Genomic DNA, 24,493 nt, shown 5'->3' with positions numbered 1-24,493 from the left:
TCAATATTGCCTTGTACATAGGATATCTCCATAATGGCGTCCTTCACATCATCCATGGAAGAAAACCCGTTCAGATGAAAAACAATCGTAGAATTTTCTTGGTATGTCATTAGACCGAACCGAACACTTGAGTCATCTACGACACCTGATTAAAGAAGTGTATGAATATGTAAAAATGCTTTTTAAGTATTTGTCGTGTCGATATTTACAAATGCAGACACGACAGAGTGGAAATATTGATATCTTCAGGAATAAATGGTGGCTCTAAAATAACCATCTAGGTACAAAATACACAGGGCTGTTTAACTGTGCGGATGCCGAAGGCCCTCGCGCTTTATACCAAAGGTATTGTATATCCAGATGTTAACTACCTATTTTCAACATTGTTTTGTTTCCTTTTCCACCGATTTATCAGTTAGAAACTGTGTCTTACCTTACCTTTTATCTTTTACTACATATTAGATGATTAATCATGTTTTTATCTAGTTGCGGAGCATAATTTCTAAAGTATGGTGGTTAGATAATGTTTAAGATTTTAATCCAATAGCGACAAATATCTGCCTTTGTAAAGCGATGTTTGTTGTTTGAAAACCTCAGTAAAAGGTTACTCTGACTTTTTAATGCATGGACGATCTGCTTATATCAGGGTTTTGGTATGAATGCTACATTTTAAACTTCTACTGATATTCCGTGAACAGTTCACATAAAATAAAGGAGAAAGTACGAGTATTTGCAAATGTGATCATCTTGGTACCTACCATCCACGAGTCCTGCCATAAGCATTCGGAGATTATGCCAGTTGTGTTCTTTAATAGTATGACTATAGTCTGTTACAAACACAATGTCAGACTTAGCTAGACCACATGCTGAAATTTTTAAGGAAAATGATATATTGCTTCAAACATTTTGCCTCCCTGCAAACGGTGAACAGAATAGATAATGTTGGTAGAATTATAAATGACAAACAGAGGACAAAACGGGCAAACCTGATAGAATCAGGGAATATAGATGATATTGATAGAAAGAGAGCAAGAACATTTAGACAATGCTGATAGCAACAGAGCATATACATGTAGATTATGTTGATAGATACCGGGCATATAGATATTGCTGACAGAAACAGAGTGCACGTATAGAAAATATTGCTTAAATTAGAGCATACTAATGCTGGACAGTATATGCCATTAAGCTAGAAACAAGGAATACCAATGCTGGAAAGTATAGGCCATATTGCTAGAAACGGGGAATACAAATGTTGAAAAGTATAGGCCATATTGCTAGAAACAGGGAATACCAATGCTGAAAAGTATCGGCCATTAAGCTAGAAACAAGGAATGCAAATGTTGGAAAGTATGGGCAATGCTGCTAGAAACAGGGAATACCAGTGCTGGAAACAGAGCATGCAAATGCTGGAAAGTATAAAGGCAATATTTCTAGAAACAGTATACCAACATTGGAAAGATTAGGTAAACTCGCTAGAAGCAGAAAATATGTATAGGTGAAATTCCTGAAACAGAGCATACCACTGCTGGATCGTATTGATAGTTGATCGAAACAGAACATAATTATGCATATGAGGTATTGATTCAAACTGAGCATAACAAAAATGGAACGTATTGAAAGTTGATCGAAACTGTACATAATTATGCATAGGCGGTATTGCTAGAAACAGAGCATACCACTGCTGGAACGTATAGATAGTTGATCGAAACAATACATAATTGTGCATAGGCGGTATTGCTAGAAACAGAGCATACCATTGCTGGAACGTATAGATAGTTGATCCAAACAGTACATAATTGTGCATAGGCCGTATTGTTTCAAACTGAGCATAACAATGATGGAAAGTACAAGCAGAACGTAAGTAAAAGTAACATTGATAGAAACAGAACATGTGTACATTCGTGTAAAAATATGTATTGTTGTTAGGATTAGAGCACTCTTATCATTGCCTGTATAAACAGAAACAGAACACAAATACAGTAATATTTCCATTTATTAAATAACTCCTTATATAAATTGCTGATGTATAGTCCGCGCTACGGCCTTGTCTATAGTTCAACAAAGTAGTGCTGAACTACAGCCAAAACTTGACGGAATAAAATCTGTGAAAATGTATTTTTATGTCTTCTTATAAAACACTTTCTAACTGTCTTGTCGGGCTCCGGGCAATAGTTCTGACTATTGACCGACAAGCTATTCAATAAATGTATAATATGTACAATAATATGTGCTGAGGAAAGGTAATCATATCGATGTATTTTTAGAATAAAGACAATCTTTGTTCCATGCATGATTATGACTGAAAATGTTTAGAAATGTTAATTTGTTAATTTTATTTTATACTTACAACAGCAGTCAGTGTCCAAGAATATTCCCGTTCTGTCTGTTATATTGCCTTCACAACATATCTTCGTCTTTGGGTTGAATGTCCCTTTGTCACCACAACAACACGTCTTCTGTCCGGTCCGAGGAAACGGCTGACCGTTACAACAAACCTCCGTGATTGGATCCTGTCCACAGGCTGTTTATAGTACAATAAAGTGCATTCTGGAATATCTTTAATGTATGCACAACTTCAAGCTTCTGATTTCTGTATTATGAATATAATTTATTTTTAGCATCTTATTATGCCCTTGAACGCATAATATAATACAAAATAAATCATAATGGTAATGATGATGATGATAATAATGATAATAATAATAATAAAGAAGAAGAATACTTTAAAATATGTAATACATGATTAGTGATTATCTTATCTTATCCAAATTTATTTATTCGTTTTATGCAATTGATATTGCTATTTAACAGATGTTCTACAATAATAAATTCATAAGTCATGTAAAACCATGGATAAGTCTTGTTTAGCCAGTCGACAGAAATGGTAGCACCATATGTCTTTGCGAAGAAATATTGAAAATGGATAAAACCTGTTTTCCATTCAAAATGCGTGTTTTATAAGTAGAAAGTTTTCTTTTTGTTTTCAAATATTGGAATATGACATACATTGTTATAAAACACATCAAGGTAAAAAAGGAAGATTTTATTTACTCACATTCCTCGCCCGAACCTCCAGCCTCTGTAAAGAAGAAAAGGAACATGATGTTTTGTGTTTGATGTTTGTAATAACAACACAGCAATAAGTTAAGAAAACATGTTGAAATTGTTGCAGTTGCACGCTTTGCATTGCCATCATGACTGGCCAATGCAAATTGTAAATCTTATATGACGTCGAGCAACTTGTTTCAGGCGTACAGTTCCTTTACACGTTCAAATTTACACTTGTGTTTATAATCATTAACCATTGTTTACATGCAGCTACTTTTTACATAAATGTCCCTTTTCTGTTGAAAAATTCTAGTACTTAGAGTCTTCATATGGGTGGTTTTCAAAGTAATGAGGCAAAGGTGTGACTTCAAGCCTAATCTGATGGTGGTCACCTATTTTATATGATAGAAATATGCAAAAACTTCTTTCAAATTACAAGGAAATAACTTTGGGAAAGCGTTGAGAAATGCCAATATCTGAAAATCAGCCTTTAATCAAAAGTGCAGCTATTTATCAGTAAGATGGATGATACATGATACACTGTTTTGTGACAAGAAAATATGTCTAACAATATTTTTTCTACATATATGATAAATAATAGGTGTAGGTATATGGTTTGAGGCATATTTAATAAAATGTTCGTGAACATTTTTTTTTAAATCACATTATCTGCACAAATCTGACATGAAAATAAAACATAATCTATTTTTTTGTTAAATGAAAAATAATTAACAAATTATTTCAAAATATACCTTTTTCTCACATTCTACATGTCTATAAACCACATGCCAAATTTCATGAATGTAAAGATAATTTAATTGCCAAACTTTTCCACTTAAAATTAAGTACAAGGGCATTAAGGATACATATTGAAAATTGACAGTGTTATATTCATTCATTATTAGTTTTCTAATAGTTTAAAAAGATTATTTCATAGTATTTGTGATCAACTGAAAACTTATCCAACCAAACAAGTTGGTTATTCCATAAAATGACTACAAAACTGAAACTTTTCTCTACTAAAACATAGCTTTAAATGAAAAATAAATGACGTAAAGCATAACTAAAACATTGTTATCACTTACTTTGCAGGTATTGCTTCAAACAAAGCATAAAATGACAAAATCGCATGAATGGTATTAATGAAATAATAAAAGTTCTTTGTGATATTACTGAAGAGTTGCACAAGGGAAAACTTGTAACAAAACATATGAGCCGTGCCATGAGAAAATCAACATAGTGGCTTTGCGACCAGCATGGATCCAGACCAGCCTGCGCATCCGCGCAGTCTGGTCAGGATCCATGCTGTTCGCTAACAGTTTCTCCAATTCCAATAGGCTTTAAAAGCGAACAGCATGGAGCCTGACCAGACTGCGCGGATGCGCAGGCTGGTCTGGATCCATGCTGGTCGCAAACCCACTATGTTGGTTTTCTCATGGCACGGCTCAATTATATTTCTAGAATATGTTCATAATAGGTAAAATTCTGTCAATACGTTACATTTGCTAGTGAACATTTACACGAGTAAGTAAACTTAAGCACTTAAGAAGCAATAAAATTAGACGTTTAAACATTTTAATATGAACATTGACCTCTTCAAAAAATGCAAACAATGAATTTTATATTGTCCAGTGTTTCCAGTAAAATGCTACATTATCAAGTAATGCCAACATTTTGTGCACACATTGCTTAGAATATAGAACTGCCCTCTTATATAACAGCGATGCCAAGGTAATTGACGAAGTCAAAAAAGGGTGCACATGGCACATCATTTTTTGGCTTTGTGAATGTTTTATTGTCCTGTATATATAAAGCTGAAAGCTGCTTTTGTTTTCCTTGCAACGCCCTTGCCGGGAAAATAAAGTAAAAAAATCATTTTATTAAAGAATAAAAGAAATCTAACACTTAGCAACTGAAAAGGTGCACAGGGAACATTTTGGGTCTATAGACATGAATTAAGATTTTGAGAAAGTCAGTGTATTAAACAAAAATGCATTTCGTCTTCAAAGCTGAAGGATTGAAGGTCTAAGAAAAAACATAAGGACATTAGAAAAGTAATGCAGTCGTGAAGTTGTAGTGTTCAACATTTAAATTTAAGTATTTTTCCGTTATTTTCCGTGAAGAGGGTTCCATCACAAGATGTGAAATATTGGTTAGAATAAGATGCAATTTATAGAAAAAGTATTTTGCTTAAAATTTGTAGAATAAAACTTGCATATAGAATAAAGGTTTGTAACAATAAAACTTGGTTTGAAAAATAAAGCACAGTTGAAAACAAGCATTCATGCAAAATGTCACACTTTTTTAGATGCACAGGGGACAGATTCAGCTTTAATATAATATACTGCTGAAAGTTCACACACTTATTAACTGCATTGATTTGGGTATAAATTGCCCCCAAACAACTTTCTAAAACTGCGAGAAAAGAAAAAAACTCATTATTTTGAAAACCACCAATATACTTAAATATATTTTCTAATTAAGTGAAATTTCTCTAATATATAAGTAAGCATCTAAAATTTCTTTCAGAAACTGTATCAATCTCTATATCAATTTGTTTACAGTTGTGAAAAAAAAACTAGATATTCTTTAAAAGTACGTTATTTAAGAAAGTAGTTATTTTACATTATTTTCACTGATCTAATAAAATCGTAATATAACTTAAGGGAGGATATGAGAGTAAAATATGATAGTTCTTACCAAGACCCGTCATCACGACCAAAACTGATAGGACGCCGAGCCATATCGCTGACGCCATGACGACACCAACCGCTCAGTGAACAGTTGAAGCTGGTGTGCAGGGGAATGAATATTTCTATAGGGTTTTATAAACACAGAGTCAATTCATGCGGAAAATATGTATTAACGAGGGGTGTTCAGTCAGTATCAGTCATAGATATCCATTTCTATGAGCATTATGATTGTAATTATGGTGGAAAGTTTTTGCCAAACACAGACAAAGCTGTATTTTTCATCATTGATCAGATCTGGCCGTTATGTAAATATTTCGCAATTAGCATATTTTACTTCTGTTTCTGCAAATATAAGTATATCTAAAATGATTGTGTAAGAGTGCTTTAGATAGAAGTTTACAGCTTGTTCAAGTTATTAACAGGTCCAGATCTTAGTGTAGTGCAAATAGGAACATGTAGTGTGGTGGACCCTCCCCTGAGGAAATTTAAATTCCCACAAATCAGATGGTACATTAAGTCATTTGTTACGCGAACGTGCTGTGATTAATGTTCTTATGGGGTTCATGATTTGTTTTTTTTTAATTGTTTTTATTTGGTTTAACTTCGCACCGACACAATTATAGGTCATATGGCGATTTTCCAGCTTTGATGGTGGAGGCAGACCCCGGGTAACCCTCCGTGCATTATTTCATCTGCACCTGAGTTAAACCACCGATCTATTGTTAGCTAGCTGGATGGCTTCCTCACATGAAGAATTTAACGCCCCGAGTGAGGCTCTAACCTACATTGCTGAGGGGCAAGTGATTCAAAGTCAAGGACATTAACCACTCGGCCATGGAGCCCGCCCCCCCCCCCCCCCCCCCTCACCCCACCACACACAAACACCACCACCACCACATAACAGTGAAGTAAGCGATATGTTAGCGATATGTTTTTAAAATAAAATTTAAAAAACGAGAGTATGGAATTTTTGGTCATTTCAAGGAAAGAGCATCGAAGCATAATCGAGTAATTATAAGCAATACTAGTGGTTATTAACTAACTTCTCACATTTATCAGCTGTAATATCATAGAATATCGAATCGTAGTTTGGTATGGATGAGGGTATTCATTACCATTGTTGAGGGAAAATGGCTCTTAGAGATTTTCCTCCACAATTATTCATAAAAGATAATACTCAGCACGGACTGGCGTACTCCGCATATATCTGTACATTAAAGACAAGTCGTCTATTTGTTTAGAAATAAAAATATTGTTCTATACTCTGGTTTGGTGTCTCTGTAAACATACAACAATAAGGCAAGTTTCAGTCTTTGGCGATGTTGCCGGCAGCTTAACTCTTTAATGACTTTATAAACGTCCCACTCGGATTGAGCCAACATCGTGCCAGCTATCAGTGAAAAAAAACAACGTCAAATCGCGACCTGTTAAAGGCTTAAATATATAAAAATCTAGTAAGGCATGCTTATCTACGTGATAATGATCTTAAATATATTATTTTCGCTCTGTTGAAAGCGTAAGACGGGCCGCCAATAAACAAGTATCTAACTTATTTTTGCAATAATTTTGTTCTTGATAACCGTACCGAGTACTTGATGTTCGGATATATTCGGATTTTTCAAAAAATGACCTATTAACTTTCAGATAGATTTAAATGAGGTGAAACTTTGGCAATTTAACATACATAAACTTTTCACATAGGGTTTTATTGGTTCTGTTACAGTGATGTCCTTGTTATTCAACATTGATTTTTTATTTGTTTCAAATGCAGTCGTGTTTTGGCAATTCGACATTGACTCTTTGCCTATGATTCAAATATAAAGTTGTTCTGGCAATTTGACATTGCCATTTTGTATGTTGATCAAATACAATAATGTTCTGGGAAACTATATTCTCCTAAAAGTACATATTAAAATTGCTGAATACGATGTTCGGCTGTTATATGGTACCATTTACGGCTGATATGTTTTGTGCGCCTCTACAAGCCTGTTAGATGCTTGTATATACAATGGTTTAAACAGACTTTTACAGTTATCTTGGGAGAAGTGATATATGTCCCATAACACCGTGTACGTAGTTTCTGTAGAGTTCACTTACATTCCATAAGAAGCCCGGCTTCTTGGTTGGAAGAAGAACAACAACAATGCATGTCTTATTTGGTACAATACTCCCTGAACAGGATTGTATATAAATTGGTTCTTTACTCAAGATTAAGGAAAATACACTTATTCTCTCTTTAGTGGCTCCATTTCGTCTGAATGTATTTGATATAATGCATTGATGTGAGAGATTGTTCCGCAAAAGTACACTGTGATCCTCTTATTGAACCGGAATGTGTAACAGTTGTAAATAAGCTGAATCTTTCCTAGCCAATGTGCGACAAGATTTTTGGCAAGAAAAACTAATCAGCTTTCAATTATGAGCATGAATTAGATTAGCAAGTAACACAGATGTGACCGAGTGCTAAAAGTGCATGTAATAAAGGGGTGTAAAGTTAATCTTTGAGGGTGTTCACATTTACATCTTTGGTGATATGCCCATAGAAAACAGACTTCTACCGTCAAATACCTACATTGTAATTTGTAATATATCTCATGGTCAGTAATAGAATTTTTTACTTTATTATTCACAGGAATCGCACCAAAGGAGTTTACCTTTTTATTAATGATAACCTGAATATGTAAGTGGTGGTAGAATTGTCAAAATTTAGAAAAAAATGGCCAACAAATGCCATTTCTTTCATCAACATACTCTTTTTACCTCTGATCTATAAATAATGCTCAGTGGCTGCGGATGTCTCTAAATTATATTCTGATACTTATAACATGTGTAAATGTTGAGTTCAGCTCAACCCGGGGCTAGAGGGCGTGGACGGTAGCTTGCATTTTCACTACCGTCCATGAACAGGCTCAATCAAACCGAGCCTGCAACATTTTCGTTTATGTCGTGTTGAGCGATCTGTGGTTTTCCACTTTTTTATTTAGTACAAGGAGAAATACTTATCCCTTTCCTAAACAAATGAAATGGAAAAAAAAGACCCGGGGTAGAAATAAAATGGATGGTATATTAACACAAAGTAATATGTAGATATTCAAATACTTCTTACAGGTTTGCTTAAAAATCTGTGGGCGAAACTCATTGAATGAAATGCAATTAAATGTATGGAAATAGCATTCTACATGGCAAGATGGACCAGAAATTCTAGTGAGTAATGTACGAACAATTACGTTTGTTTTTATTTTTATTCAACAGCCCGACATAACATTTATATACATAAAATCTTATGGTAAAAACAACAACACATTTAACAAAACTTAATATCAAGGAATGGGTCTTAACATTAAATATATCAATTCAATGTTCAATAAGATTCAACCTTCCTATACCTTCTACAGCATCATCTGCATAAAAAGGCATAAAGGAAGGATGTTAATTCGAGTACATACGATGGAGAAAATAAACTAAATTTGCTGAACTGAAATAAATACTCCTTACCCATATATTGTATTATTAAATAGGAATACTACCCAACCAAGGCAGATATTAAAACAAACTATAGGTTACGAAGGAACCGAAACGGTTGACAAGAGTACCTTTGATTTACCCGAAACGGTTGACAAGAGTACATTTGATTTACCCGAAACGGAAACTTGATTCCGAAAAGTTACTCGGAGAATTATTAAATTTCAAACGGCTACAAACAAGAAGTATGCAGCGACTACTGCAACTGCTTTTCTTTCCTCAAGTTCAATACCTTAAGTTGACATTGTTTAATCGAACATCATTATTTAACAGCTGAAATGCGCAACATATTGCCTGTTTTCTGTCAAAGAGATAATGCAAATAAATGCAATAGCTATGTTGAAATTATTATTCCGCAGTACAGTTTGGATCAGTCTCGTCAATATTTTAGACTCAGTCGTGCAACTTTTGAGTCAGATTTATTTCGAATCATAATCAAGTTGTAATTCGATTTAATCGGTACGTTCAAATAAACCGCTGGAATAGAAACGTGATTCTGAATCCGAATTCAAAGTTTCAGGTAAATCAAATGAACCCCACAAGGTAATGATGAATCAAACAGATTATTTGCTATACTTCAAGATGAATGTTGAATTCGGAGATCTATACCAGGTGACTTGAAATGAAAAAATCAAGTTTCTGTCTAAATTCTAAAAGTTTGCTAATCGTTGTTTTTCTCATCTTTCTCCATCCTGGACTTGGATTTTAAAGCGATCTGAAACAACAAATCATCTAATAATACCAACGACCATGTAAAATACAATTTGTCTTGTCAGTAATTAAATATAAAATATCATTGTAGAAGTTAATGAATACAAACCTGAACAAAGGGGCAGGACGTGAAGTGGTTGAACTCACTTCGAGCGAGCGAAATGGTTGCAAACGTACGAAAAAATGGCGGATAAGTGGGTTTCTACGGCATTTTGATCTCTACAGATATGTGCATGCATCAGTTCTATGTCTACGTCACACTCGGTTTCGCGTTCCAGTATCGTAGATTTCGAATTGACGAAGCCGTTGAAGGTATAAAATGGCCATGTTCATGTTTTATATATGAACGGCGTCATTTCTTGTCGGTTTTTAAATTTCTATCATCAAACTGGCCTGTTTTGGGGCCGTTAAACGGGACAAACTTACTGTGAAGAATTTTATAAAAGTTTGGTTCTGCATGTTTCATAGATGATGCTATACCCAAATCTTGTTCAAGCTCTTTTTTGTTGCAAATTTATACATCAAGCAATTTTGGACGCAAACGTTTTCTTTAAAAATAGTGTTCCACTCTTGGAGAATGTTGATTGTACTACTTGTTAAATAAACTTGTCAGAAATTATATCGGAGTTATCTTTTTTTGTAAGACAACGCTATTTGCAACAAAGCAGAAGTTTTGTTTCAAGTTTCAGAAGTTTTGTTTCAAAACTGAGTGTGACGTAGATATAGAACTGATGCACATATTCGTAGAGTTCAAAATACCATAGAAATTCACTTACCTGATGAAAAACAAGCGAACGTGCGATACTTTTAGCAAATATCCGCCATTTTGTAAGTTTGCAACCACTTCGCTCGCCTGAAGTAAGTGTGCAACCACTTCACGTCCTGCCTCTTGCTGAACAATTTCTACAATGAAACAGAGCCTGCAACATTTTCGTTTATGACGTGTTTTGTGCGACCTGTGGTTTTCCACATTTTAATAATGTCTCACAAATACAGCGAAATCAAATGATGCAATTAAATAATTTCATTCATTTAAATACATCGAACAATTTAGGAAAAGTCTCAAACTACGAATTTATATATTTGTCTTATAACTATTCCAGCATAACCCTCTACAGTTTGACACGGTCCAGGTCAAAATATTTCGAATATTGGTTACTCTTTTCAAAAGATTAATAAAATGAACTGTGTGTGTCTTGTATTTAGTACGGGATTTTTTTCTTTTGATATTTCTCTATGTCAGATATGCTTTCTACATCTTGGGCCCGTTTCATGCAATCTGGGCCAAAAGCTGTTTCACGATACCTGTTTTAACGATGCTCAAACTTAGCACAAGTCCTAACTTTAGGTGAAGTGCGACTATGACTTTGGATAAAACTAAATATGACGACCGCCTATGTTTCTTAAAACTTAGGAGTGACTTAAGAAATAACTTATGAAGATGGAAATGAAGATTTACTCAGTCATATGCGTGTATATTCAAATTAGCGAAACCTTTATTCTATGGACGCGTTGATGTAGATTATGATTTTTCTCAAAAATATACATCAAAAGTTACTTGACAAAACAATGGTGTTAGTAGAGATTCTATTATTTCTGTGTGCTGTGGAAGGGAGTGCTAAATGAGATTTATTTTGTTAAATTATTCAATATGTTTTGTGTTTGTTATGACTTTCGAATGGGATGTAGTCGTACGTCGAAAACAATACACGGTGCCTGAGATTTATTATTATGATCAAAATTGCTTTATGACATTTACAATATCTAAATGTGTCTAAATGTATATCTTATTTCAGAAATGTAGGAATGAATTAAGACGTTTGCAAAAATTAAATTAAGTGCTTCGTAACAAAATTGTTAAGTGTATGTGAAGCGTAAAAGTAAATAAGATGAAAAACACGAGGGTTTATTAAAACCAACGTTATTCACATGACCTTGACCTTTTAACTTACTTCTGACCAAATTTTATAATCATCCGTTAAACGAAGATTGAAAGAATTTCATTAAAAATACATTTTTGTCTAAGTGCATGAAGCTGAACCATTTGAACAAGCATGAAGGAGGTCAATGGTTAATTTGGTGTTATTCACTTATTGTTATTCTACCTTGCAGGCCTAGTTTTAGAAGAGAAAATGTTTAAGTAAAACTGTCGACGCCGGGCGAATTATCCACCTATATATAAGTTCAACCCTTGAACCCTCGGGTCAGATGAAATAACAAGGGACATATAACGTTATAAAAGCATTGTATTTATGACAAAAATCAGTTACCATAAGGACACGGTTATCAAAACAGCTTTATCTGGGATATTGCATTCGGCTTGGGTGGATATTGCCAGACCTGAACCGGCATGGAAAAAAGTGCTTTCCAGAGAAATGCTGAATTACTTTTATTCTATACTTCTGCCCGATTCGTTCTATTATCTGAATTGACTCCTCTCAAACTTACAAAAACTTTTCATTTACCGAGTCATCAACAGTGAACCAAGCAGAGCCATGAAACTAAATCGTATTTCTAACGTGTGCGGTAAGGATTTTGATTTCTGTAAATCGTATTTTATACAGAATATATGTATTTATACATATTTAAAAGATGTACATACCTCCAGGAACAACAAGAGTATCGTCATGATACCAATTGACCTTCATATCGGGGCTCTTTGTTATCTCAACCTCTATCTTTAAAGGAGTATCCTTCATGGACCATTGCGATAATGGGGGAATAACAAACCTTGGACGCTTTTTATAGTCAGTAAATAAACTCATTGTAGAACTTTCCATTGATTCTTTCTTGACCATTGTGGTCGTCTCTTCTTTTATTAAAGTCGATGTTTTTGAGTCTATTTCTGTCACAGTTTCTTGATGTATTTCCTGTACTTCGCAACTTTCTGGTATTTTTTCATTTGTATTTTGATTTTCATTCATTTGACCTTCCACCTGCTTGCCTGTAATGTCTTCTGTTTTTTCAGCCGTGACGCTGTCCGTTGTATCTTTAGTTTGAACAGTTTGTTCTGTAACAGAATTTGCGTGTACTATCTAATTCATGATAAAATATTCTTAAGTGGGCAGTGGATAAAACAAACTGGATATGAATTATCATTATATGAACAACTTATTTGTATTTCATTTGTTGTTGTATTGAGAGACGCCATGATGTAGAGAATTTCTCGGGATTTGTCATTTTGATAAAGGCCGTAAGGCCGAAACGTTAATAAAACAGAGTGAAAACTATATAGTGTCTTTAAACAACTTTAGTTATCAAAATATTTAAGAAGAAGCAATGAGTTATCAGGTTACCTGTCCTACTTTTTTGATTTGGAATGTGAGATAACTACTTAGCTACTAAGCAAATTGACTGGTAGTGCCGATGAAATGTCGCTTCAATGTCTATTAAATAAGAGGCACAGAGAGTCGCTTAGCATCCAACTTGTAATCATGATGAAATGCTGTTGTGTGTGTTTTATGTCGATTACGCATTTAAACATAAGTTGAGGCAAATGTCTCACTCAAACACTCGTTGTCTAGAAATTAACTACCGTTTATTTTAATAGAAGCACATGACTCCGCTTTTCCTAGAGCGTTCTCTGCTATGCAGATATATACCCCTGTATCGTCTACTGTAGTGTCTGTTATGGTTAACATTCCTTTGCCTTCATCGGAATCAACGCTAACTCTACCCTCACTGGCTAACATTATTCCGTCTTTTAACCTGGTACATACAACATAAAACATGTTAGTCAGAAAGATGATCGAAGTACAATAACAATTAAGTGCTGCACATGTTTCTGAGAAAGATTTCAAGAAATATATGTAGGTTATCTGAAGAAAAAATGAAAAGTATTGTCGAAAACTAAAGTTAACACCAATGTAGTAAATCATACTTACTAGGGGGCGTGAGAGGTGTTGCACATTTCATTACCTCTCATAAAAAGACTCAATCAAACCGAGACTGCTATTGTTCTGCTTGGTTGCATTCTATGCGTCCAATGGATCTTTTTTACAGATTTTATTATATGTGAGCCACACCATGAGAAAACCAACATAGTGCATTTGCGACTAGCATGGATCCAGACCAGCCTGCGCATCCGTGCAGTCTGGTCAGGATCCATGCTGTTCGCTAACGGTTTCTCTAATTGTAATAGGCTTTGAAAGCGAACAGCATGGATTCTGACCAGACTGCGCGGATGCGCAGGCTGGTCTGGATCCATGCTGGTCGCAAATGCACTACGTTGGTTTTCTCATGGTGTGGATCATGTATTTTTTTATAAAATATCAAATGAACATTTTCAGATTTTATATCACTTCCCGCTTACTCACCAAGATAAGGAGGGAGTCGGTGTTCCTTTTGCAACACAGTTGATTGTGGCTGTCTGACCAGCTTCTATGTTTACATTATGCAGAGGACCTTCAAAGCAAGGCGATTCTCCCTCATCCTTTCCCACAAAACATGGTTCTGTTAAAACAGGGGTTAAGAATATGATCGTGCATAATAAATCTAAAAACGCAAGTATTGGAACATAAATGATTGTTTTCTAATGGCGTTGAATAGACATAATTTGAATCTTGCCGCTTCGGAAATACGTTCATCTTATGCACATTTATAGATGAATGTCTATGAGCCAAGCCTTGTATCACCATGTATACTATTTAGGTCTTTTTTATTCATTAACATCCTCATATATTTTACATTATCAGTTTGATAATCTAATCCAAGAAGTTTTCCCATGTGTAACAATATTAGAAGTGGAAAAAATCTTGGATGATCTCATTCACTTATAGTTCGTGTGTAAAATTTCTAGTAACAATTCATGGATTCTAACCATGCTCATTATAGTAAGTCTTCACTGCTCATGAACAGACTCAATCAAACCGAGTCTGCAATTGTCACTGTTTGCCTTGTTCTCCGTGCTTCCGAGGGATCTACTTTCCAGATTTTATTGATGTCTAGTCATTTGACAAACCTTACCTTGTACAACAATATGAGCTGTCGTAGCCTCGGATCCACATTCATTTACAGCCTCGCACCTGTAACAATCGCTGTCTGACATGTGCATGCTGGCGATTATGAGTGAATGGGAACCTTCAATGCTACTCTGAAAAATAAAAAGTGTAGCTCTGTAATGTCTTGCGGTGCGCCAAATATCTTCTTCAGCAATTCCTTAGCCTTACATATTAAAGCAAGCAAGTGTTTATCCAGTACAGATGGCTGCACTGTCTAACCAGAAAATACTACGGAGATAAATACACGCATCTAGTTTTAAAGGTGATTGTTAATTAAAGCACGTTTTGTAAATAAGATTTAAGCATCCATAAAGTTATATTTATTTTTGTAAAAAAAATCACATAAAGCAGGTGTCTACTAAGATGTTATGTACAATTACATGGTTAAAAAGAACTGCTCTCAGCACACGAAGTTATACAGCTAGAGTCATTAAGGGAGGAAATCGTGAACAGAGTTTTCAAAAATATTTTCTACTATGTTAATTAGTTTTTAAACCTTTATCAAATATTTGAGAAAATTATTACGTAAAATAAGATTTTACTATATATGCCTTATACAAAACAATATTGTAACAGCCATATTATAAACAAAGGCATTATGAAATCTTACGTCTTTCAGTAATACAGAAACTGGCTTGTTACAGTTTTCAAATGACAGGATCGTATCAGGTTTGACTTGCAACGACGACTTGCAATTTATGCCATCATTATAATAATTCACAGATACGCATTGTTGTCCGTCTACACCTCACAGGGAACAACGACCTTGAATTATATACCACGTGTCCGTATATTTTTCATCCATTGTAATACAATACGAATTTGGTATAGCAAGTCAGATTTACACAATATTATGCCTCAAGAAAGAATATATGAGCCGTTCCATGAGAAAACCAACATATTGGGTTTGCGACCAGCATGGATCCAGACCAGCCTGCGCATCCGCGCAGTCTGGTCAGGCTCCATGCTGTTCGCTTTTAAAGCCTACTGGAATTGGAGAAACTGTTAGCGAACAGCATGGATCCTGACCAGACTGCGCGGATGCGCAGGCTGGTCTGGATCCATGCTGGTCGCAAACCCACTATGTTGGTTTTCTCATGGCACGGCTCATATCATAAACTACCGTTATTGTGTATTTTCCAATCGTTGGTTTGATGGGTACGTCGTTCTTGTACCATTTTACTTTGGGTGCTGGAAATCCTTCAGCAACACATTCAAGTTTTACGTCTTCCCCTTCCGTCGTCTCCTTGTCGCTCAATTTGACCTTGAACTCTGGTACAGTCTTCTTCGCACCATCAGGAGAGTCCTCGTTCCCAGTATCAACACCTGTTATAACTTTAAACTTAAGTTATGAACACCAAATTTTATATTTAGGGTAGTTAAAAACAAGTATAACATAAATACATGTACTTGAAACATATAGGCCTAAATATGCCGTCTTCTTATAACTGAAGACATTTTCAAAACATACAAGAAACAGAAAAACACTCATGCAGGCAACACTTGCATTTAAAGCAAATGCAAATTTTGTTACTATTAATTTATATAAAACACACTAAACAAAACTTGTTATGTTTCATTCGTCTAAACTAATGGTTAATTTCAATGAAACTTTTCTTCTTAGATCCTAGTAAGCTGTTTAAAGAGAATAACTTCAAGCTATGTTTGTCCACGAAATATAAACTATTTGTGTAATTGTTTCTATCTTTAGATAGTTAAATTTGTTAAATACGAAAGAAAAACATGTGTAATGCCATTACATAGTACTTGGATATCGGCTGACGTAGACGCATGTCCGCCGGATTCAGAATATGCGACGCATGAATAATGTCCGGAATCCGTTAAAGTTGCTTTCTCGATCATCAGCGATGCTATTCTGGTTTTGGGATCCATACTCCAACTGATGTTTGGCCCTTCTTCAAGATCATTTCCATCTTTCAACCTTTTACACATCATACACATTAAAATCTTATGAATTTAGATTGCATCTTTTCTAATTTTCATTTTGCAGCTACCACGATTCTTTTTATGCAATTTATTTCTGCCAATATCTTACAAGTTGCCTTAAATACATTTCTGAAATTTGGAATACGTTTTGACAATTATATTGTGAAAGTTATAACAAAATTTCAATAGAATAAATCCAAGCCATCTCGTAGTATTACTCGTTTTACGACCTCATCCAAGCTTTAAGAAGTTACTAAAATTAAACTGTTTTAAAATTTATTAAACATGTAAATTTGATTTTAATACCAAACTAAAATATAAATGTATACAAATTCATTCTTTTTGTAAGATAAAAAAAAAAGAAAATGAAATTTTTTGAGCATATTTTTAAGAGAAAAGTCAACATCTAGTCTTTGTTTCCATTGTTTCGCTCTTTTAAAAGTACTCGCATACACTTCCGGTTCGTAAAAAAACTCCAATTTACATGTTAGCGTGTTACTTGCTACTTAAAAATGCATTTTATTTACAAATTCTTTATAGGAAGATTTTCAAAATCAGGTATAATAATAAATAAAATTGTTTGATTGAAAAAATCGTTTTGTTGAACATTTTACATGTGTGTAACACATGTAAATTACATACCATACTTTATTAGGTTCAGACACTCCTTCCCATGTATTCACCAGTATATTCATTCACCAGTATATTCGAGCTCTATATGGCATATATCAGCATAGTCAGCCCGTATACCATGAACTATACTCATTAAATGTATATGATTAACTTATGTTTTCAAGGGTATATCTTCAAGGACAACATGAATTTACTAACCATACAATCTAAGGTATAGATTCTCCACTAATACATTCGAGGTGAACGTGTTCATGGACAACATTTATCTACTAACCATAGATTTTCCTCTAACTTGATATTCGAGATGAATGTGTTCACGGACAACATGTGTTTACTAACTATAATACCTTGGGTGTAGGTTCTCCTCTAACTTGACGTTCGAGACGAACGTGTTCAAGGAAAAAATGTATTTACTAACCATACTATCTTGGGTATAGATTCTCCTCTAACTTGGCATTCGAGATTAATGTGTTCATGGACAACATATATTTACTAACCATATTATCTTGGGTATAGATTCTCCTCTAACTTGGCAGTTCACGGACAACATGTATTTACTAACCATACTATCTTGGGTATAGATTCTCCCCTTACTTGACAGTTCACGGACATGTATTTACTAACCATACTATCTTGGGTATAGATTCTCCTCTAACTTGACAGTTCACGGACAACATGTATTTACTAACCATACTATCTTGGGTATAGGTTCTCCTCTAACTTGACATTCAAGATGAACGTGTTCGTCGTTTTCGTGTGGGGTCAATTTCTCCGGCAGGGCGTGGGGAAAACTTGGTGCTTCGTCGGCATCAATAACCTCAACCTCTGTTTGAAACCCAAAATATATCAAGCATGAATTTCAAATCAAATGAACAACTGTCAGTTGTTTAAAACTGCTGTTGGCAAGCGAATTTTAGTGATGTTAAAGCCCAAATTAAAGAAACAATTCAAAGATTGAAAAACAATGTAAAAAGTTTATTTAAAATGGTTACAGCGATTTAATGTTCAAACTTTCATTTGTGAATATCTGTTTATCGTGATCATGTACATTTATAATATACATACTTCTAATAAATTAACAGAATGGTGCAACATGCAAAACTATTAATTGCTTTTGTGCATTAATCTATTATGCGACCCGTCCCTTTAAATCTAATTTATACAGCTGCTTGCATAAATCTGGACAAAAGCAACACAATGACTAAACTGACCTGCGTTCATCTGCCTTTTCAATCAGAAATTTACAGCCGGGTCCACCTTTTTCTTTGATTTCAGTTAAAAAATAAGAAGAAAAAAACGACCCGTATACGTTATACTAAAAGAACAGAAGCTTTTTAATTATCAAAATATCTTGATTAGTTTTGAAGTTATCATTAAAGACATAAAGCTACTTTTACAAGGTATTTTCCATTGTAAATTTCAGACATTCTTTGAAAGAAAATGAGTAATTTTTATTTTTTTTCACATAGGTAGTACACAGGTACGGATTTTACACAGTGGAAGGTACATTTTACATCTAAAAATTCAAAAAGGTCATACTATCACCTGGAGATATATAAAGACGCAGTTTACGAAAACCATTTTTTTACGGAGCTGGGGGATCGTACAGTAGACTGAAATATTATATTATCGACGCTACTGAACATGGTTCTACGCCTTTTAAAGACATGCGATACGGTAGTGTAGATTCTAAGAGATAATAATTGAAATGTACAATATAAAGTACATAAACAAATCTTCTAGTGCAACAGAAAATTGTCAAAATTCAAAAGTGGTAATTAAGTCATTTAAAAGATGAATATTTGAATGCTGCTTAAGAAGATTTCTTATGTGCATGGCAATACATTATATCATATACATGGATATACTTTAAAAAGTACTTATAAGAGGTTTCTTAACAGAAAACATGGCCGTGGAGGAAAACCATTCTCATCCATCAGAGGTTCGTCAAAATCCCGAGACGAACATCCGGGGAACCACGGTAGACCTCTGGTATGCAAGAATGAGGAAAACACGATGGGGCAATGTGAGATGCACTTTGGAAATATACGGTACGAGCTACAGGTTTGGTTCAATACATTATAGAAGATGTTGGTAGAAATGTTGGTAAAATTTGTGTGGAACTAAATGCAGGACTTGGTTAAATATATCAGGCAAATACACATTGACGTATTTTGTGGAGAATAGTGTATACACTCTGGGCTAAGACTTGGTGAAGTGTATCTGGGGAATAGACAGTAAAACACGCCTATTGGATCGTGCTACAGGTGATATGTGATGTGATACCTTTCTCTATCATTGTTGTCCAATCAGCTTCAGTATTGCCTGTTGAAGAAATGTTTCATAAACAATAAAATGTTAGTGTGTTATAACTCTTCACTCACTCCATAAAGCAGCACATTAATTATGTCTAATAAAACAGAAATAAAGCCAGCTTATTAACATCAAACTAAGACCATGCATAACTTGTTCTGTTTTGTCCCTAGATGAAAATAGGCATTTACAAAAAAAAAACTGTCTCATCTCCTGTCCTCCTATTTTCCGTTTCTATTTCCAGTCGAATAAGACATCTATAATAACTTTATCTTATTTTGTTGCCTTAGAGGAGTAACTGGTTTGAAAAATGGTGGACTTTAAATAGGCCGCTTTGTCCCGAGGAAGACCGAGGATTGGTTCATATAGTGCCTATTCAAATTTCATTATATTAGTTAGTAATTTGTTAGAAAATTTACGTCTTTAAAAGGAAATGCCATATGTATAGCATGAGAGAATAATATAGACAAACTAGTAACGTAATTGTCACTTTCATTTCATTTCACTCCAAACGGGCCGTGAGGGGAGGTATAAAGAAAAATGGAAGAATATAGCAAATATTCCTAGCAATATTTAAGGCACTTATATACATTACATTCCAAAATATGCTATTAGAACCAATGTAAATCCTTACCTCATTTGAAGAACTATTCGAAAATTAACAAGACAAGAAAAGTAGGGGTCATGTATCTTTTAATAGAGACTTTCCTGTCAAATTTGCTTAGAGAAAAATTACATCAAAATCTCACCGCCGTAACCTTGTATTACAATTCAGACAAAAATTGATTTATTTCATCAAATACATTTTTCTCTCGCATTTGTTCTTCTAAAATTTAAAAAAAAAATTATTATCATAATAGAGTTTAAGAAGAGGGGACTTAATATAGACTTCTGTGGCCAATTCAAGTAAAAATAGTAATGTTCAACAATCTTCTCGCCATTACATGCTGGCACCCTCGCGGGTTCCATTAGTGAAGTTAAGCCAGACACAGGATATCAAAGCCTAAAGTAACAAGGAAATGAAACAACTTACACAAATGGAAACTGGGAACTAACTGAGCAATGTTGAATGTATTTCCCTCAAGTTCTGTTCTAGGAGCTGCAAGACCAGCGATTCTATACATAGAAAACATGGTACAAATTAAATACAATGCAAGTCAAGTTCAAACAACTGATTTCGTACACACGAAATTTTCATTGAAAATACAAGCTGCACAAAACAACTGTTCCGAAAAAGGTGCCAGATGTCAGGTTTAACGTGTTACAAAACGATAACGAAACTAATCTTTAAACTTTTGTATTATCAACGTGATTATATATTCGATTCATATGGTACAGGTATACTTTGTGTGCATAATGCCAACATGCTAATGATAGTTAATTTTGCCAGCACTTACACCAATGAAAGATCTTCCACTGTATCCATATCTGTCTCGAAGCTAACTTCCGTAGACACCGGAAGCTGCATTTCAGCTTTGCATGAGCACTCCAACTGTCCAGCATCGTTTTCAAGCTTCACTGTGTATGTACCAGCATCGTTGGGTCTTGCACTGGCAATCTCCAGTCCGAACCAGTCACCCACTGATAATATGTTGTAACGATTCTCATCAAACAACTGCATTCCATCTTTGTACCAGCGAACTACACAATAGCATGGTACATATCATTTAAGCATATCTCATTATTTACTTATGAAATTTTCATTCAAACAAATTGCACTACATAGAACGTTAATGTTTTCAAGCAAACTGTAGTTTTGGAAACCGCAGGGAAAACGACAATAACATTTAATAGAGTTGTCGAACATAGCTACGTACTGATAAAAATGGTAGAAGTATACTAATACAAACATATTTTTGTAGTAAATAGGTAAAATGGCTTTGACCCCGTATTAAAGTCTCCCCGAAATTGGACTATATTTCTCAGTCCATTTGGATCATGGAGTTCATTTAATTATAATACATTTCCGGTTAAGACTATGCTAGATTGCGTAAGAGGAGAGGGCTATTTACACACAGCATTACCTCTCGTGACCAAACTCAGTCAAACTAAGCCTGTTGTTATTTTGCTTGGCTTAGTTCTAAGTATTCAAATGATCTTCTTGCAGACTTTATTGACAGAACAACTGCAATATTACCATATGGTTTTGGATTTCCATTGCACCGGATCTCCAACAGGAAGCGTTGTTTACTGTGGATTGGCAGGAATGTTGGTAAACGCATTGTAAAATCAGGGACACGATCGAACAACTTGCTCTCTACATGCTGGGTATAGACTGGAGTTCTCTCTTGTTCAGTTGTTTCTATAACACCGTTTACTTCACCTTTAGCATCGGTCTCCACTATCACACCATCTAAATCCCGTCCTTTCCACAGTTCCTGTTCAAATTTGTCTGCAAAATAGGTCTAACACACTGTCTTGGCCTAATATAATGTCACTGTCGATTTGTAACTAGATGCTCGTGTTTCTCAATTTTTGTTGCAAATTATGTATAATTACCATCCAAGACATACAAAAAGAATACAGATATTCTATGGCAAGTCTCTAAAAAATCGTGAATAAACACACGAACTGAAATAATGTCATGTTACGATAATTTTGCCTAAGTTCTCGGATTAAAGCTAATAGTCCAAAATGAGGATGTCATTATTTTTGCAAATATGTGAAGGAAACTTTTTTAAGAAAGGAAATCATGGGTAAAATGACCATGACTTCCCTATAACGTTTACGTATCAGCATTAAAACTAGTTATTCGACATTTTATTGTAGAAGATCACAGATATACAACACAGCGGAGATAACAATCTGTGATTTTCGAATTTACCACTTGCCTTATGAGAGTACATTTAGGAAAACGATACCTCTAACGCTGACCCTGACCATGCTCTGAGCTCGCCCTGCCATGTTATGAGCTTCACATGTGTACAGACCAATATCCCGCACGGTCGAGTTGATAATCGTCAACTCGGCCACACCTTTTGGAAATACTTCCGTTTTAATACGATCACTGTCGTGGATTTCCAAACCGTCTTTGAACCTAAGTATGTAATCCGTAAAATATAAGACTGTTAATAAAATACCGTAATTTGTATTCGTAATTCAAATATCAGAAATATGACCAATCACTTACAGAATTATACAAACTTATAGATTCTCTAACATATTTGTAATACATTTGTATACTACATGTATTATAAAAGTCGCCATAGTCGGTGTGATATTAAACGCAACAGAATTCTACATACTCTTAAATGTATCGATACTTGCAGAAGCGGTAATTCGGTAAACATATAAGGCATCAAGTACAGCAACCATGTTAACGTCATGATACCTCATTCTGAAACATCTCTGAACCCTTACCCTGCTAGATTTCGATAATGAACTTGTCCATCTTCCAAATTGGACAGAACCATTAACTGTTAAAAGAGGTGCTTGCCCAAAAAAGATACTGACTGAATGGCGAATAGTGCAGACCATGATCAAAATCTAATCTAATTAGAGTGGAATATTGTGCAATGCCTGTTTTAAGATCTGAGATATCGTTGAAATTTGTATAAAGATATTCATGGAAGAATTCTTAACACTAACTAGATCTAGTATACTTCTTATAATAACTGCACCATCAAACAATCGTTTCGAAAATGATGATTTTGCCCGCTAGTTAGTTATGCAGGTTTCACCAAATATATTCAAAATGGTACTGTCATATGTAGGACCCGAACTCACAACCGGCAAGCCAGACATTTAAGTGCCATTCAGAGATGCACATTCTCATTAGTTTATCTATGATTTATCTATGATAGCTATACTGCAATTTACATTCGGACAAGGAAAGTTGATTTACAGAATATTCACGAGTACCACGCAAATACTTACGAAATATATAAGCATATTCAAGTATGCGTATGTGTATTATATATTACTATAAATAACAATTCCGGCAAACCGTTCTAATCCACTTTTGCTAAAAAAGACTTAAATTTCACAGCCAAAGTTATGTAGAAAATCTACGTCACTTTAATTTATGTTTCTGAAATATTTGGGTGATTTTATATTACGGATTTAAGATTTAGATAATAACATACCGCTGTCAATTGTTTTGCGGAAAAAAAATATATATATATAATTGTAATAGAAATGTTGTTAAACATTCTTGTTTTACAATTCATTATATCACCGACTAACACAACATATTCAATAACATACCATTTAAAGCCTGGTGGTGGAAAACCTTTAGCTGTCACACGAAAGTTGATAAGTTCCCCCTCGTTTACTGTCAATCTCTTTAACGGCTTGACAAACATTGGCTTCACTGGTACTTCATTTGTAAATTCCAAGGCAGCTGAATAAAATCAAGAACGATTATGTTCAACAGAGCGATATACGTATGCATAGGAAATAGAGATCAAAATAATTGCACCTTTACTAATCCTGCTTGCTTTGTATTACAAAAGTGCTTCTACTGTGACATTTTGGTACAAGAAAAAACAGTATTATCTGCATTATATAATACTTACTAGTATTTCATTTTATTATCGGCTTGTAAAAAGTTACATTTTTACCACAAGTAAGGTGACACAATCATGTGAAGCAGGTTTTAAAGGGTAAATTAATCACAATCAT

At 34.5% G+C, this 24,493-nt stretch overlaps 1 protein-coding gene across 4 annotated transcripts in view; it reads right to left on the bottom strand.

The window, feature by feature from the left end:
* Positions 1 to 8,972: 8,972 nt before the first annotated feature.
* LOC123528733 (myosin light chain kinase, smooth muscle-like) overlaps positions 8,973 to 24,493 on the bottom strand; it is a 29,639-nt gene continuing 14,118 nt past the window's right edge. For 2 of the 4 annotated variants that reach the window (XM_053522030.1, XM_053522031.1), the window contains exons 7-20: positions 24,077 to 24,212; positions 22,732 to 22,907; positions 22,008 to 22,262; positions 21,268 to 21,511; positions 20,904 to 20,986; positions 19,844 to 19,882; positions 18,247 to 18,382; positions 16,738 to 16,919; positions 16,101 to 16,303; positions 14,943 to 15,069; positions 14,294 to 14,429; positions 13,513 to 13,685; positions 12,580 to 12,987; positions 8,973 to 9,981 (exon numbers count right to left, since the gene is read on the bottom strand). In XM_053522030.1, coding sequence (XP_053378005.1) covers positions 9,944 to 9,981; positions 12,580 to 12,987; positions 13,513 to 13,685; positions 14,294 to 14,429; positions 14,943 to 15,069; positions 16,101 to 16,303; positions 16,738 to 16,919; positions 18,247 to 18,382; positions 19,844 to 19,882; positions 20,904 to 20,986; positions 21,268 to 21,511; positions 22,008 to 22,262; positions 22,732 to 22,907; positions 24,077 to 24,212 — 2,336 coding nt within the window. In that variant the 3' untranslated portion in view covers positions 8,973 to 9,943. The remainder of the gene's footprint in view (positions 9,982 to 12,579; positions 12,988 to 13,512; positions 13,686 to 14,293; positions 14,430 to 14,942; positions 15,070 to 16,100; positions 16,304 to 16,737; positions 16,920 to 18,246; positions 18,383 to 19,843; positions 19,883 to 20,903; positions 20,987 to 21,267; positions 21,512 to 22,007; positions 22,263 to 22,731; positions 22,908 to 24,076; positions 24,213 to 24,493) is intronic. The other 2 variants (XR_008366824.1, XM_045308688.2) reach the window with 2 other exon arrangements.

This window comes from Mercenaria mercenaria, chromosome 13, assembly GCF_021730395.1.
Source record: "Mercenaria mercenaria strain notata chromosome 13, MADL_Memer_1, whole genome shotgun sequence".
In the NCBI taxonomy this organism is placed as follows: domain Eukaryota; kingdom Metazoa; phylum Mollusca; class Bivalvia; order Venerida; family Veneridae; genus Mercenaria; species Mercenaria mercenaria.
The sequence above is the reverse complement of the archived record's forward strand: the minus strand, read 5'-3'. Positions and strand labels throughout refer to the sequence as shown.